At 41.2% G+C, this 15,151-nt stretch overlaps 1 protein-coding gene and 1 long non-coding RNA gene across 2 annotated transcripts; both read left to right on the top strand.

The window, feature by feature from the left end:
• The first annotated feature begins 7,362 nt into the window (after nt 1–7,362).
• LOC113007488 (uncharacterized) lies at nt 7,363–9,152 on the top strand. Its single transcript, XM_026144102.2, has 3 exons — nt 7,363–7,468; nt 7,737–8,779; nt 8,896–9,152. Exons 2-3 carry the CDS (start codon nt 7,799–7,801, stop codon nt 8,971–8,973), a joined length of 1,059 nt encoding a protein of 352 aa, XP_025999887.1. The 5' UTR covers nt 7,363–7,468; nt 7,737–7,798; the 3' UTR covers nt 8,974–9,152.
• An 11-nt stretch (nt 9,153–9,163) lies between these two features.
• LOC113007489 (uncharacterized) lies at nt 9,164–10,487 on the top strand. Its single transcript, XR_003269916.2, has 3 exons — nt 9,164–9,339; nt 9,458–9,623; nt 9,774–10,487. It is a non-coding gene; the product is annotated as an uncharacterized LOC113007489 (long non-coding RNA).
• Nucleotides 10,488–15,151: the final 4,664 nt, after the last annotated feature.

Below are 15,151 nucleotides of genomic sequence, written 5' to 3'. Positions count from 1 at the left end.
GGCCGTGTTCAGGTGTGGAGTGGGGCGGGACTGTGCGGCGACGCGCTGTCGGGAGGAGACAGGTCTGCGATAGGAGCCTCCTCCCTGATCTGCTGCTGGCGAGTTTTACCATACGGGAAGAGAAGTTCCTCTCCTGTCTCTTTCAGATAAGGACCATTCGCCCATGTGTGGCTGGACTGTGGGATTATGGGACTGTGGGAGGTAGGGCTGAACGATATATCGCATTTGCGATAATATCGCGACATGATCAAGTGCAATTTTCTAACCGCAAAGGCTGCGATTATACTCTGGACATGTCCAAATTCATGGGCTGCATCCTCCTGAGGCCGCATTTGTAGACCGATTACGTCACAGCGACGCGCCGAAGGCTGTCCAAATTACTACCATATCCCAGAATTCATAGCGTGGCCCAGCCAAACTCCAGTTTCCAACAATGGCGGCCGCTACTAAGTTTTAAAATTACTCATACTAATCTTTCTGGGTCACAAAATAAACTTTTAACATATTTTCAGGCGAGAAAGTAGTTGTGTAAACATCAAATATCTGCTCGGTTTATCAAGATATCCCATATTTGCAAAAGTGCTTCGACGTTTTCAGAGGCGTCTGCTACCCACCAGCTCGACAGCTAGCCGGGAGCTCGAGGGTCACTGATGCGGCCGAGAGCGGCACAACTCCCGGCACATCATTTTCAGATCACCGCGGAGTTTCGCTGCTCGGGTTAAACGTAATATATAAGTCACTTAGACAACCTAAAAATGTTATTGTTGGGCTTTTTTCAGTGTTTTGTTTGTTCGTGAGTAAATCGGTTTGGCTGAGATTAAAGTTATTAGATTAGATAAAATAAAACTTTATTAATCCCCCGGGTGGGTTCCTCCTTGGTTTTCACACAGCTGACTAAACGTCAAACAGAAAACGTATTAAACAGAAGTATGAGACAGTCGAGAATTTACACCAGTGTCTGGTTATATTTTAGATAGCAAGAAGCAGACGGCCGAGTTTATTAAACTCCACCGAGACAGCGGTGACGCTAATCAGAACTAGACCGTCCAATTTCACGCCTTCAAACTTTAAAGGCGTGTTTGTGTGTGTGTTTATACAATTGCTATTATGTTTGCACTTTATGTGTAATGTTACTGACTGCAGAGATCAGTAAGATGTGTGTATTTTTTATTTATTAGTTTTATTTATTTAATATTATTTTTTAATTGAATGACTGTCTAGTAGTTCACAGATGTCGAAAAACTGAGTGTGGTAAAGCCACTGATTTTGTTTATGTATATTTCTGCAATCTGCACATTGTACTGACTTTCATTTTAATGTTTACACCAGGGTTCCTTGTCAGCACTTTATGCTCAGATGTTTGTAAGCTAAAAATAAACTATTGTGTATGTTCAAATATACTGTTGTGATTGAAGAAGTTAAATAAAAATGTCAGTCATCAATTCATGCATCACCTCATGTCATCATAACAGAGGTCTGTCTTCCAGGAAAGAACAGTTTAAAATTAATGTAATATAGTATTGGCCATACTATATGATGTATTGCTTGTCTTTGTTTAATAATACAGAAGACAAAGACCTTAAAAAATAATCGCATATCGCATCGCAATCGCAATATTGGGGCAAAAAATCGCAATTAGATTATTTTCCATAATCGTTCAGCCCTAGTGGGAGGGTAATTTTAGCATATGGAAAACATGTTTTAGCCTTGTTTTAATAGTGTATAGTTATTTCTGCCGGCAAGGTTTTTAGCGGGTTGCAAACACTGTTTTTATTGTATACGGGGAATTTAGTTTGTATCTGTGATTCTGGCTGTGTTTTTTTTTTAATGAAAATAAATGGTGTGTTTGAAGCCAGCTTAGTTTCTGTGCCCTGAGCACTGACCCGCTCACTCCCCTTTTCGCTTGTATGTATACGGACGTGGTGGTGAAGATTTAGGTCCACCAGTCTTAGCGGCTACAATAACTCGTCCATCTGTGCTTTAGTTTTGATGGGGAAATTCTAGTATGTTATTAGTCTTTTTCTTACTAAGTAGCCATTATAACCAATGGACCCCTCTGTGCATCGGACCATGGTTAGCTACTTGCTAACAAACTTGCTAGCGTATTTGCCAAAGACAACATTAACATTTGTTGCAGTAGCCATCCTTTTCTGAAAGCGCCGCACACCCTTGGCCATGACCTCTCAGTGAGCTTCATGGTGTAGTCACCTGAACTGGTTTCACCTCACAGGTGAGCCTGTCAGGGTTCATTGGTGGGGTTTGTTGCCTTCTTAATGACGTTGGGACCATCAGTTGTGTTGTGCAGCAGTCAGGTTGGTGCACAGCTGACAGGCCTGTTTGACAACTGTTAGAATTCATATTACGGCGAGAACCAATCAGCTGAGTGAAGAGAAACAACAGCCCATCATTACTTTAAGAACTGAAGGTCAGTCAGTCGGTAAACTGCTAAAACTTGTGCAGTCGTAAAAACCATCAAGACCACGATGAAGCTGTCTGACATGAGGACGCCCCAGGAAAGAAAGACCAGGAGTCCCTCTGCTGCTGAGGATACGTTCATCCCAGTCACCAGCCTCACAAATCACAAGTTAGCAGCAGCTCAGATCAGAGCCCAGATAGATGCCACACAGAGCTCCAGTAGCAGACACATCTCTGCATGTTCAGAGGAGACCGTGTGAATCAGGTGAACGATGGTCTCTACATGCATGTGGGAAGCATGGAGAAGGAGGTGTGATGGTGTGGGGGGGCTTTGCTGGTGACACTGTAGGATATTTATAATAAAATTGAGGGCACACTGAACCAGCATGGCTACCACAGCATCCTGCAGTGACATGCCATCCCATCATTTATTTTCCAACAGGACAATGACCCTAAACACACCTCCAGGCTGTATAACAGCTATTTGACCAAAAAGGAGAGTGAATGGCCAGAGTTTCAAGTAATGAGGTTAGTGTATGTACAAGTAATTCCTGTGAGACTTCTGTAAATGCTTCTCCCTTCCTTGGGCACTCTGCACTGTTAACCTTTGCTGTATTTTTCACAGTAAAATACCACAAAATGCCCAGTAACTTACCTGAAAACATTTCTACAGTTAATTACTGTAATTTGCTTTGCATTATGGGTATATTAAGGTTTTTTACATTTACTTACTGTATTTTTTAAAATTGCGGTAGTAGTTATACCTACTGTTAACACATTAGCAGTAGTGCTACTGTATTATGTGATTTGAATGGTTCATCATACTGTTTGTGTATTTTTACTCTTTCAGTGGTTGGTTGCAATAGTGCATTACATTTTAACTCTTTCACTGCCAACCATTTCCAGATTTTCCTCCAACCTATGCCATTTGTCAGTATGATACCAGTGAAAGTATTATGGTTTTGACTTTTTAGGGGACTTGCCTGTGTGTAAGGTTCAAGAATTCTGATCATCTAATCTGCTGCATGCAGTTGTATGCACATGCACAGCTGCTGCAAATGTGTGCTTGCCACTGCGTTGCCAAAGGCGAACTTCAGTCAGTGGAGAATATTGTAATAATTTGGTGGAGGCTTCTCAGTCGAGCAGTAACTGAATTGCTCATTTACATGTACAGAACTCTTCTGGGAACTAGTCAACCCAACTTAGTGAAACACACACTGAATGCATGCTGGCCCCGCCCACCAACCTATCTCTACCAACCACCACTCCATATCCTGACTGACATGACCTGTGATCCAGTGATTGACAGGAGAGGAAAGACAGGCCAACTTTGCTAACTCTTCTTACGATATGCTCGAGAGGACAAAAGATTTTGCACCTCGTTATTGTTGGACCTCTGTGTGGAAACTGCAAACGGGACGTCATAAGGTAATGCAAAGGACTCTCCTACCTAACATACTCGTTTATTAATTCTTAAGAGCATATATATTTTTTGTGTGTGTGGGGGGGAGGGGGGGCTTAAATTCGGTGTTAGCTTGGTCGAAATAGCACATTAGCTGAATTATTCTGGAAAAAATAGGTTGTGTGTGTTTTTTTCTTTTCTTATTCAAATAAATATTTAGATATATATTTTCCACGGGGAGGGGCGAGGAACACAGGCGCAACGACAGTCTTTGTCTTTTTCCCGCCGAGTGTGGTGCATTGTCCTCCTGCGCTTCTGTTCTATGACTTTTGAGAAGCTGGCCATGCTAACAGTGGGACATTTAGCTTCAGCTAAAGCAGCAGGTAAAAATACACATTTAATGAGAATAATGTAAGACAACTTTTTTTTTTTGGAAATTTAGAGACTGCTAAAACAATCTTATCCAGTTTTGAGCTTGCTCATGTAGGTTAGCCTGCTTTATTTAATTTTGTGTGAGCTGCAGTGCACAACATTAAAAAGTTAATATAACGTTAGGTTGGTGGCGCGAGGAACTCCAACCTAAGTTTAATATTTATTATTTTTTTAAGTGGGAAGGGGAGCATGTTTTTTTTCCTTTAATACAACGTCTTCCAGGGTCTTTTTCATATGAAAACCATGTAACGTCTGTGTTAGGTTGGTCAAAAGGGAATTAGTTGAATTATTCTGGAAAAGATGGGTTGTGTGTTTTTTTTCTTTTATTTACTTATGTAAATATATTTTTCAAGGGTTAAATAAATGCAACATTAAATTAACAGTTGTCTCTCTGTCTTTTCCCGCCCAGTGTGGTGCATTGCTGTCCTCCTGCCCTTGCTGGCCGCGCTGACAGTGTGATGTAGCCTCAGTTCTTTGACAGACAAGACAAAACAGCAGGTAAAAAGACATATTTAGTGAGAATAAAGGTAGACAACATTTTTTTGGAAATTCAAATTCAGACACATGCAGCCATGTACAGGTGTAAATTTTGTGGTGTTTTTTGTTCAGAATTAAGACAATTTTGTTATCATACGAAGAAACATCAGCACACAGCTAATTATCGATTCACATGTGGAATAGAGCAATGTCCTTCTTCCTATCGAACATTTTCTGCATTCAGATCCCATATGCACAGGAACCACCGCTATCGCAGGGCTCAGACTAAACACACCCATTTTAAAGGAAATGTTGCTTGTGGAGTTGAGGCATGTTTCTATGTGGCAGAGAATTTTTCAGCATTATGCACTCATTTGAGATTTCATATTAAAGATGGCAAGAAAGTTGTCTGTCCTTATGATGACTGCCACAAACATTTCAGAGTGCGCTCATCTGAGTGTGATAATCAACAAGAGACATTTTTACATAATTTGGCTCTTTTCTACCTGAAAATGCAAGCCAAGATGCTGTTGCCAGCGAGCACAATACAATGTATTCTTGATGGATTTCTGCATGTCCATAGCACTTCTATGGCAGATGTTTTTGACAAGTTGAAGGGCAAGCTTTCTGAGCTAGACATACCACAAACTGAGATAGAAATGATTATTCAAAATCTCTCTAAAGAGGATGTCTTCACAATATACAACAAAGGAATACTCAGATCTGACAAAACAAGGAGAACATTTTACAAGCAGTATTTTGACTATGTTGAACCCACCCAGATTTATCTGGGAAGTGATGCTGCTGGAAAGGAATGCTTTTGCCAGTACATTTCCATCAAAGAGACATTAAAATCCCTCCTTAGACAGTCAAGTGTTAAAGAGCAATATCACCAATCCAAAAATCATACCTCTTCCAACATGGTTGTAGAGGATGTGGCAGATGGAAGAAATGTGAAAGAAAATGCTCTGTTAAAAGACAATCCTTCTTCATTGTCCATCATCCTTTACCAGGATGGATTTGAGGTTGTGAATCCTCTTGGGTCAGGGAAGAAAAAACATAAAGTTTTGGGGGTTTACATGAGTCTTGGTGAGGTCCAGCCACACAATCGCTCTTCAGTTGATCCCATGCAGTTGGTGATGCTGTGCAGAGAAAGGGACTTCAAGACATTTGGTCAGGAGAAAGTTTTCTCAAGTATTATCACAGACCTTAAAGATCTAGAAGATACAGGGATTGAGACAGATGATGGAAATACCCTCAAAGCGGCCTTGATTTCCATTTGTGGAGATAATCTTGGTTCACACTGCTTAGGTGGTTTCACTGAAAACTTCAGTTGTAGTACGCATTTTTGTAGATACTGCTTGATTGAAAGGACAGACTTTGAAAAGACACCACTAAAGCTTGGTCCAAAAAGAACCATCACTGGTCACAAGGAGAGTGTACAACAGCTATCCACCACTGACCAAGACATGGTACAGGGGGTAAAGTTTGACTCACCTTTCAATTCTCTGAAATATTTTCATGTCTGTACTGGGCTTCCCCCATGTTTGGGTCATGATTTATTTGAAGGTGTAGTCTCTAATGACTTGGCATTGTACATCAGTCATTTAGTGAAACAGGAAAAGCATTTCACTTATGCACAACTAAACAGGTCGATCACACAGTTTAAATACTCAGGGAATGATAGTCTCAGTAAACCATGTGAGGTTAAGGAGTGTGGCAAAAAACTTTCTGGTTCTGCAGCACAGAACTGGTGTCTGTTGCGACTGTTGCCATTGTTGGTTGGTGACAGGATAAAAAATCCTGAGGACAGTCAGGTCTGGCAACTGTATCTACAGCTCAAGGAAATGGTTGAGCTCATATGTGCTCCCAAGATCCATCATGACCAGATTGCATACCTTAAGATAATAACAGAGGAGTATGTTCATTCAAGACACACAATTTTCCCTAATCACCCACTCAAGCCCAAGCATCACTATTTACTGCACTATAGTGACCTCTTTTTGCACTTTGGGCCTCTTATTCGCTTGTGGACTCTCCGGTTCGAGAGTAAGCATTCGTATTTCAAGGAATGTGCCCGGAAACTGCACAACTTTGTTCACCTTTGTAAAACACTGGCAGAAAGGCACCAGCTGCTTCAGGCGTACCTCAGCAGTGGACCATTGTTTGCTCCAGCAGTTCAAGCAGTTGGTGAAACTAGTGAATATGATGAGCAGTTGTACAATGGTCTAATTCAGGAGTCTGTCAGGACAGCTGGCTTGATGAAAGAAACAACGTCAGAGGTATCAGCAGTAGTTTACAAAGGAACAAAATATTGCAAAGGGCTTGTTGTTGCTATGGGTCATGATGAATGTGGCCACATCTTTGGAAAAATCTCAGTGATCCTCATCAGTCACAAACAAGTACACTTTGTTTTGGACATCCTTCAATCTGTGATACTGATCAACCTTGGACTTCACTGTCTACACAATTCTGAAAAAAGATTCATATGTGTTCAAGCAGACAGTTTGTTTGATTACTACCCTCTGCCAGTGTATATCGCTTCAGGTTTAACCGTTGTATCTTTGCATCATTCAATATCATCCTCTTAATTCATTGCAGATAAGAGGGCAGTTATTGAGCACTTGACAGACATTATTGGTGTTAGAAACAGAGAAGATCTCCTGTTTGTTGAGCCTGATGATATCAAGCCTTTCTTGACACCAATTCAAAGTCGAAGACTTGTTCAAGTATTCAGAAAAGGTGAGAATGCATTAATGTCATAAATGGTTGCAGTCCTATCTTGAAAATAGTTGTAAATTAGTTATTTTGAGAGTTATTTTGAAATTGTTATAGCTTTCAAAACTAAAACTAGCTTTCATTGCCATTGGTATTATTTCTCCAACACTCTTGCTTTTGTGTCTTATATAAGAGTATTACTCAATAAATACTCCAAAAAACCCATCTGTACATAGTTAATGTGGAATTGTTCTGCTGTGTTTATGTGTGTGTGTGAATATCGACGACCAAGTGGAGTCTGGCTCTTCAAACAACCCAAAGGAACCTGAAACCACCTGCTCAACAACTGTGCAAATGCCACTACAGGGTAATTCACTCTGTTCTGCACAAGCATCAGGTCAACTCCCTTCCACACAACCAAATGTAAGCAACACCTCCTGGATCAGCAATTTTTCAGTTCCCTGGGAGAAGATGCCAACAAGACTTTCACAGGCCTTGGCAACTGGTGGAATGGCTCACCCAGAAGACAGGAGAATAATGATTAGGACTGTTGTAGAAGGAATGCGAGTACACTGCCCCAACCCTAACAGAGCTGCTTGTGGGGAGGTAGCTAGAGCTATTGTATCTAAGTATCCCGCTACCTTTGCAGATAAGACTGCAGAAGGTGAGCAATTAGGCTGTGGTTATTATTCCCTACTCAAACAGCTTAAAACAAGAGTTGAACATGTAAATAGAGACAATGTCAGCAGCAGAATCCGGCAGCCAAGGAAAAGGTCTACCAGGGAAAACAATGAGGGTGATGTTGCCATCAAAAGGGGGAGATCTGAACTTGATAGCTATGGTTGCATCAACTGGCAACCCACAACCCTACCAGAAGGAGAAACGAGTGAAACTTTGGAGACAAAAAGACAGACTATGTCAACTGTCTTCAGATCAGCAGGTCCTCAAGCAATTGAAACAACAGATGTAAATACTTATATGTCTTTGACTTATATTTACCAGAGGCACATGCTTAATTCTTGGCCTGCCCCCACCTTATGTGAGGTTCAAGAGCATTGGCCATTTCTTTTTACTAAAAGAGGCCTCTGCACTCACTTCCACACACTCACAGATATTGAGGTAGAGACACGTCTCAGTGAAGCCCTTCTTACGAAAGGAAGGAGAATTTTGAACTTCTTTCAAAGCCAGAGACTTCAGTGGAACAAGGAGATTGAACATCTGCTACGTGAGTGCGACAGTGCAAAGCTGAACCACAACCAGATCGCCACAGCAGCCATCCTCCTTCTGATGAAGTACTTCCAAGAAAAAGAGGACTCAATCTTCATCTTGGCTGACGTAATTATATTTAAAATTTTACACATGCACTCTCAATACTGTCAACATAAACAAAGGAAAATATTTCAATGATTTTGGGTATCATCATTCAAATCAGTTCATTTTGTGTTTTAAAGGCTTTTTCCACCAAGATGTCTGTTGAGAGAGAGATGACCTTACCCATCACACCAAGGGTAATAGCGCTTGGTAAGTAAATAGTTTCAATCCTGTTGTAATATTTTTGTAAAAAATCTATGTAATTATTGTGGTATTTGTACCCACAACAACTTACTTAACAGGGGTTTGTCTGTTTTATATTGTATAAAAATAGAATACACACAGTTTGCTGCTGTTTCTCTTATTATTTATTATACACAATGACCAACAGGAAAAAACAGCCTAACACCTAACAATTTCATGTCTGCAAGCCGCTGGATGATCAGTTTGGAGGGCAAGGTATTTTATGAGCCTGAGCAGATGCATGACTTTGCCAGCACCCTTGCTGTCTTCTTTGCGTCATACTACGTTTTCAACCTTGAGTATCAGGAGTCAGCGTCCATCACACTGGAGATGATACAGAGGTAAATACTTTACACCATTTAAGAATGAAATATATGTGATAGCTTGACTACAGTTGCAGAAACATATGTAACGTATGTTTTAATTTTGAAATTAAAGCAGCCTTTTTTCTGTTAAAAGGTTCTTTGTGAGGATCAATCCAGACATGGGAACAAAATGCCCTGCAAAACTTGGTACAAGCCGCAAGACAGGTCGTGTCGTAAAGAGGAAAGTTACAAGCATCTGCCCTCGGATCACCACCTTCCTCCAGTGGCTCTCTGAGTTTGAATGGAGGACTTCCAACTAGGTAAGAACAGAGATGATAATATCTTTTACATAGCTGATAATTATATACATACTGTACACACATCCATACGACAGTATGAATGATCTCAGACAGATGTGAACAAGTGAATAACCTGAGCAAACATGAATATTGATGATGTGTCTTTGACAGGTGGTGATAAAGACTACGCTGAACCCGACCATCCTGGTAACGGAAATCTAAATCCCATGTCACATTCTATTTCCTGGGACCCACTGATAATTATTACATTTTGTAAATGAGTTTTGTTTTACAATTGTAATAGTTTATTTAATGTTCATGCTGGTGGGTTTGTCCTGTTTTTAGTGGAATGAAAAACTGTTTTCCTTAAAAAAATCAGACAGAAAGGTGAAGGACTGTGTAGTTTTCATGTACGCTTCTATTTATTTTGGTTATTGGCATTGTTTTTATTCAGTTGAAAAATGTTTTTCTTGTTAAAAAAAAATATCAACAATAAATGTTGGTTTAATTCACTATTCTGAGACTACTTTATTGAATTATATTGTTTTTTGTAAATGTTCTTATATTGAATATGAATGTTAATATTATTTTATATGCTGTAAAACACAATTACAGTCTAAACAAATTATACTGTACACAATTACAGTGTTATACCATAAACCACATTTGCAGTACAGTGATACTATAAAACTTAATCACGGTAAGTCTTTCTAACTGTAAACCACGTTTACAGTAAAGCTGTTATACTGTAATATATGTTTACAGTAAAGTGGTTGAACTGTAAAACATCACAACAGTAAAGATACTGTAGATCAGTAATTACAGTAACTTACTGGCAATAGTGTTGCCAGTAAGTTACTGTAAAAATACAATAAAATGTCTAACAGTGTGACGTTACATAATGTGTGGGTAGCCTGCTGCAGCAGGGTCACTTATATGACAGACGATGCTAACTGTTGGCATTTTAGGAAATATGGAGAATATATCCCATCAGCACGGTTTTATTTGACTTGTTTTTCTGGGCTCGACGTCATTCTTCACTTTTTAATTATTTATTTGTTTTGTTTTGAAATAGGTGTGAAAAGCCTGATTGGTTCTGGGAATATGTCAACAGCTTCATTTAAAAACGAGTTTCTTTAGCTGCGTCCAGACTTGAGCTCAGGGCCCGATGGTCAGAGTGAGCCTCTCTGCTGAAACACTGTCCTGTTGGTGAATAAACCAAAACCTTTAGCAGTACCATTTTCATTTCTGTAAATTATTAGAATGTTTGAGATCAGTTTATATGAGCAAATTATAACATATTAGTGTCAGTTCATAGGATCCTTACAGAGGTATTTACAGTGATAAAAATCTTTTCAATCAATACAATGTTTTTGTTTTTTTGGAGGTCATGGATACAGCATCAGCAGAGTGATTTCATCCAAGTCAGTCCTATTCAGTCCAGTCAAGAAGAAGAGACGCCAACATGTTTCTGTTTTCCAGCATAAAGCGCCACCACAAGAGTAAGTCTTCCATTTCTCTGTGGGTTTAAGCAACTGATTCCCCCGAGAGTGTGGCCCTTGTGACTCTCACAGAGGTCATGGTTGTGTGCTTGTGTTTGGATGGAAGCTATTCTGTGTGTTTTGAGCCAATAAAATGCAATCAGCTTTATCCACAGGGGACGTAAGTGCAGCATTTTCACACTGACATGCAGACAATGATTTAACAGGCCTCCTCACACTAATGCTTTGTTGGACAAAGCTTCCAAGAAGGAATAAGGTGCTCCTCAAACAGCCAGCTGGGATGATACTCCGTCGTCATTGTAATAAAGTTTCCAGCTTGTTTCATCAATCAGGTTTGTTGGTTCCCTCGTGTTTATATACTGTGGCAGTCTTAAAGTCAGAAAACACTAGAATATTACAATATGTCATTAATATTACACCCAGTAAAGATGCAAGAAACACAGATAAGAGGTCAGGGATCTAAGTAGTGTGGCTAACCATGCTTAGAGTTAAAATATAAAAATAGAAAGCCATATTTAATTTATTGCTATTATTTATTCATGGATTTACCATAACAAGCTGAGACCCAGCATGTCAAATGAAACATGATAAATATTCATGATCTTGAGTGATGGGGAAAAAAAAACCTTTTGTCTTACCAGAAGTTTCCTTATACGTGTAAAGAAAAACAGTAAGGAGGCATTATCTTTGCTCCTAACTGCACTCAGGGATTTTTGTTATGGTGCCAAAATCAAAGCCATTTCTTTACACACATGCAGGCGTTACATTCGTTACATTATACATTACATATGGTTAAAATGCATCAAGTGTGGTAAATATACATGTTTCATATAAACAAACTCCAAAAATAGTTTCTGTCCTCCACAGAACATCACAGGACTAAAACCTCGCATATTTCAAAACTCCATATAATCCATTTCTCTCTCTCTCTCTCTCTCTCACTTTTGCTCCTCGCTAACAATCCCAAAATTTTCCCTCCTCCTTAACAACCAACTTTTATCCATAAATGGGAACGTTGTTGCTGTTTTTGCCGTTTCTTCCTGCACTAAACATGACAATATTATCCACTACAATCATTGCGTATATTTTTTATAATCACTCTGGTTTTATGTCAACACGATTTAAAATCTGGAGAGTTTGAAGCGTCCTGTTGTTTTGTCATCTTAAATCATTCATGAAGTTTGGAGGTGCCAAACGTAACAATCAACCACCTGTACTGAAATCTAAAAATGTCCATGATGCACAATCAAGGTGTTTGTTGCTACTGACAACAGTGGGCTGAACCATCTTTAATGGGGGAGGGAGGGAAAGACTATTATATTCAATGTTAATTGTAGCTAGGCTCAGTGTTAATGATAACTTATTTATTTAATAAATAACGTCGTCATGTGTAAAATTAGGGCGGCACTAGGGATGGCAAGAAATCGCTACAATAGAGCCGCCCGATTGCATTATATTTAATGTACTGTGTGTATTTTAGAATAGAATAGAATTCAACTTTATTGTCATTGCACATGCACAGGTACAGGGCAACGAAATGCAGTTTGCATCCATCCAGAAGTGCTTAGTGATATAGATATATTACAATATATATTAGCAATAATATAGATATGTGAGTATATTACAGAAATGGGTCTATTATGGTATGTTATAATGTACACGGTATGAAGTATGTTGTGAATATTCTATAACTATAAGTATGTAAAGGCTGTAGTGAGTACAAGCTATGTACAGGATATGAACAGGATATAAATATGAAAAACTATACAGAATATGAAATAAATAACTTTACAGAAATCTGAGATATACAGCTATACAGAAATGTGAACTATGCAAGTTGTAAACAGTTGTAGGATTAAAGATTATCGTATGTACAGAATGATTATTTACACAGAGCTATACAGTAGTGCAGTTAAGATAAGTGAGATATAGTTTCTACAGAGGCTATATAAAGTGCTAGTGGTTGTGAGTGGTGGTTCAGTCCATGTTATTATTGTGTGTTTGAGGGTACAGTTGTCCATTGTGGGTGTGTGTATGTTCAGTCCATGAGTTAACGTGGGTCAGATGTCAGGAGGCAGAGTTCAGGAGTCTGACAGCTGTGGGGAAGAAGCTGTTCCGGTACCTGGTGGTCTTAGTCCGGAGGCTCCTGTGGCGCCTCCCGGAGGGCAGGAGGGTGAAGAGTCCATGTGATGGGTGACTGGGGTCTTTGATGATTTTCCCAGCCCTTTTCAGACACCGCTTCCTGTAGATGTCTTTTATGGCAGGAAGTGGTGCTCCGGCGATGCGCTGGGCAGTTTTCACGACCCTCTGCAACGCCTTCCGGTCCGAGGCAGAGCAGTTCCCGTACCAGACTGTTATACAGTTGGTCAGGATGCTCTCGATGGTGCAGCGATAGAAGTTCACCAGGATGTCTGAGGACAGGTGGTTCTTCCTCAGAGTCCTCAAGAAGAAGAGGCGCTGGTGAGCCTTCTTGACCAGCTTGGAGCAGTTGGTCGTCCAGGTGAGATCCTCGGAGATGTGGACTCCCAGGAACTTGAAGCTGCTCACACGCTCCACAGCCGTCCCCTTAATGTGGATGGGTGGATGTGGGTCAGCATTCCTCCTGTAGTCCACGATGAGCTCCTTGGTCTTCTCGGTGTTAAGCAGCAGGTTGTTTGTGTCGCACCACTCAGCCAGACGATCGACCTCCTCCCTGTAGGCGGCCTCATCGTTGTCACTGATGAGGCCAATCACCGTGGTGTCATCTGCAAACTTAATGATGGTGTTGGAACCATCAGCAGGTCTGCAGTCGTGGGTGAAGAGGGAGTAGAGGAAAGGGCTCATCACACAGCCTTGTGGTACACCGGTGTTCATTGTGATGGTAGATGAGCAGCGGTTATCCAGCCGGACATGTTGGGGGCGGTTGGTCAGGAAGTCCAGTAACCATTTGCAGATGAGGGAGCTGATGCCCAGGTCTGTCAGTTTCCTGATGAGTTGTGAGGGGTGGATTGTATTGAATGCTGAACTGAAGTCTATAAACAGCATTCTGGCGAAGGTGTTGTTGTTGTCCAGGTGTGAGAGGACAGAGTGCAGTGCGATGGAGACTGCATCCTCTGTGCTCCTGTTCTGGCGGTATGCGAATTGGTGGGGGTCCAGGGTGGGGGGGGAGACAGGATTTGAAGTGTGCTAGGACCAGCTGCTCTAAGCACTTAGTGATGATGGGGGTGAGTGCTACTGGGCGGTAATCATTGAGGCAAGATGGGTTGGAGTTTTTGGGTATCGGGACGATGGAGGTGGATTTGAAGCAGGCCGGTACCACAGCGTGGGCCAAGGACAGGTTGAATATGTCTCTGAGCACTCCTGCAAGCTCCCCAGAACATGCTCTGAGAACACGCCCGGGGATGCCATCAGGACCTGCAGCCTTGTGGACATTGATCCTGCTCAGCACCGCTCCTACATCGGTGGGGGAGAGAGTCAGAGGTTGGTGGTCTGGCGTCATGTCTGCTTTGGTTGTGGTTGTGGGGTTCCCTCGCTCAAAACGAGCATAAAAGTTGTTGAGCTCGTTGAGGAAGGAGACATCAGAGGATGCGGGGGAGGGTTTGGTGGTCCTGTAGTCTGTGATGGTCTGGAGTCCTTGCCACATGCGTCGGGGGTTGTAGTTGGAGAAGTGTTCTTCTACCTTCTTTTTGTAATGGTGTTTGGCTTTTTTGATGCCCTTCTTTAGATTAGCCCTGGCTGTACTGTAGGCGTGTGCATCTCCTGACCTAAAGGTGGTGTTGCGGGCCTTCAGGAGGAGACGAACATCCCGGTTCATCCAAGGCTTCTGGTTGGGGTACATGGTGATCCGTTTCTGGGTGGTGACACGGTCTGTGGTTTCGGAGATGTAATCCAGTACAGATGAGGCGTACTGGTCCAGGTCTGTGTGGGTGAACATATTCCAGTCTGTGTTTTTAAATCTGTCCTGGAGCACTGCGTCTGTCCCCTCTGGCCACACTTTAATTGTCCTCACAGCAGGTTTCACAAGTTGGATGAGTGGTGAATACCGAGGTGTGAGGAACAGGGAGAGAT

Source organism: Astatotilapia calliptera, chromosome 16 (assembly GCF_964374335.1).
Source record: "Astatotilapia calliptera chromosome 16, fAstCal68.1, whole genome shotgun sequence".
Lineage (NCBI taxonomy): Eukaryota > Metazoa > Chordata > Actinopteri > Cichliformes > Cichlidae > Astatotilapia > Astatotilapia calliptera.
This window is presented reverse-complemented; position numbering and strand designations above follow the sequence as displayed.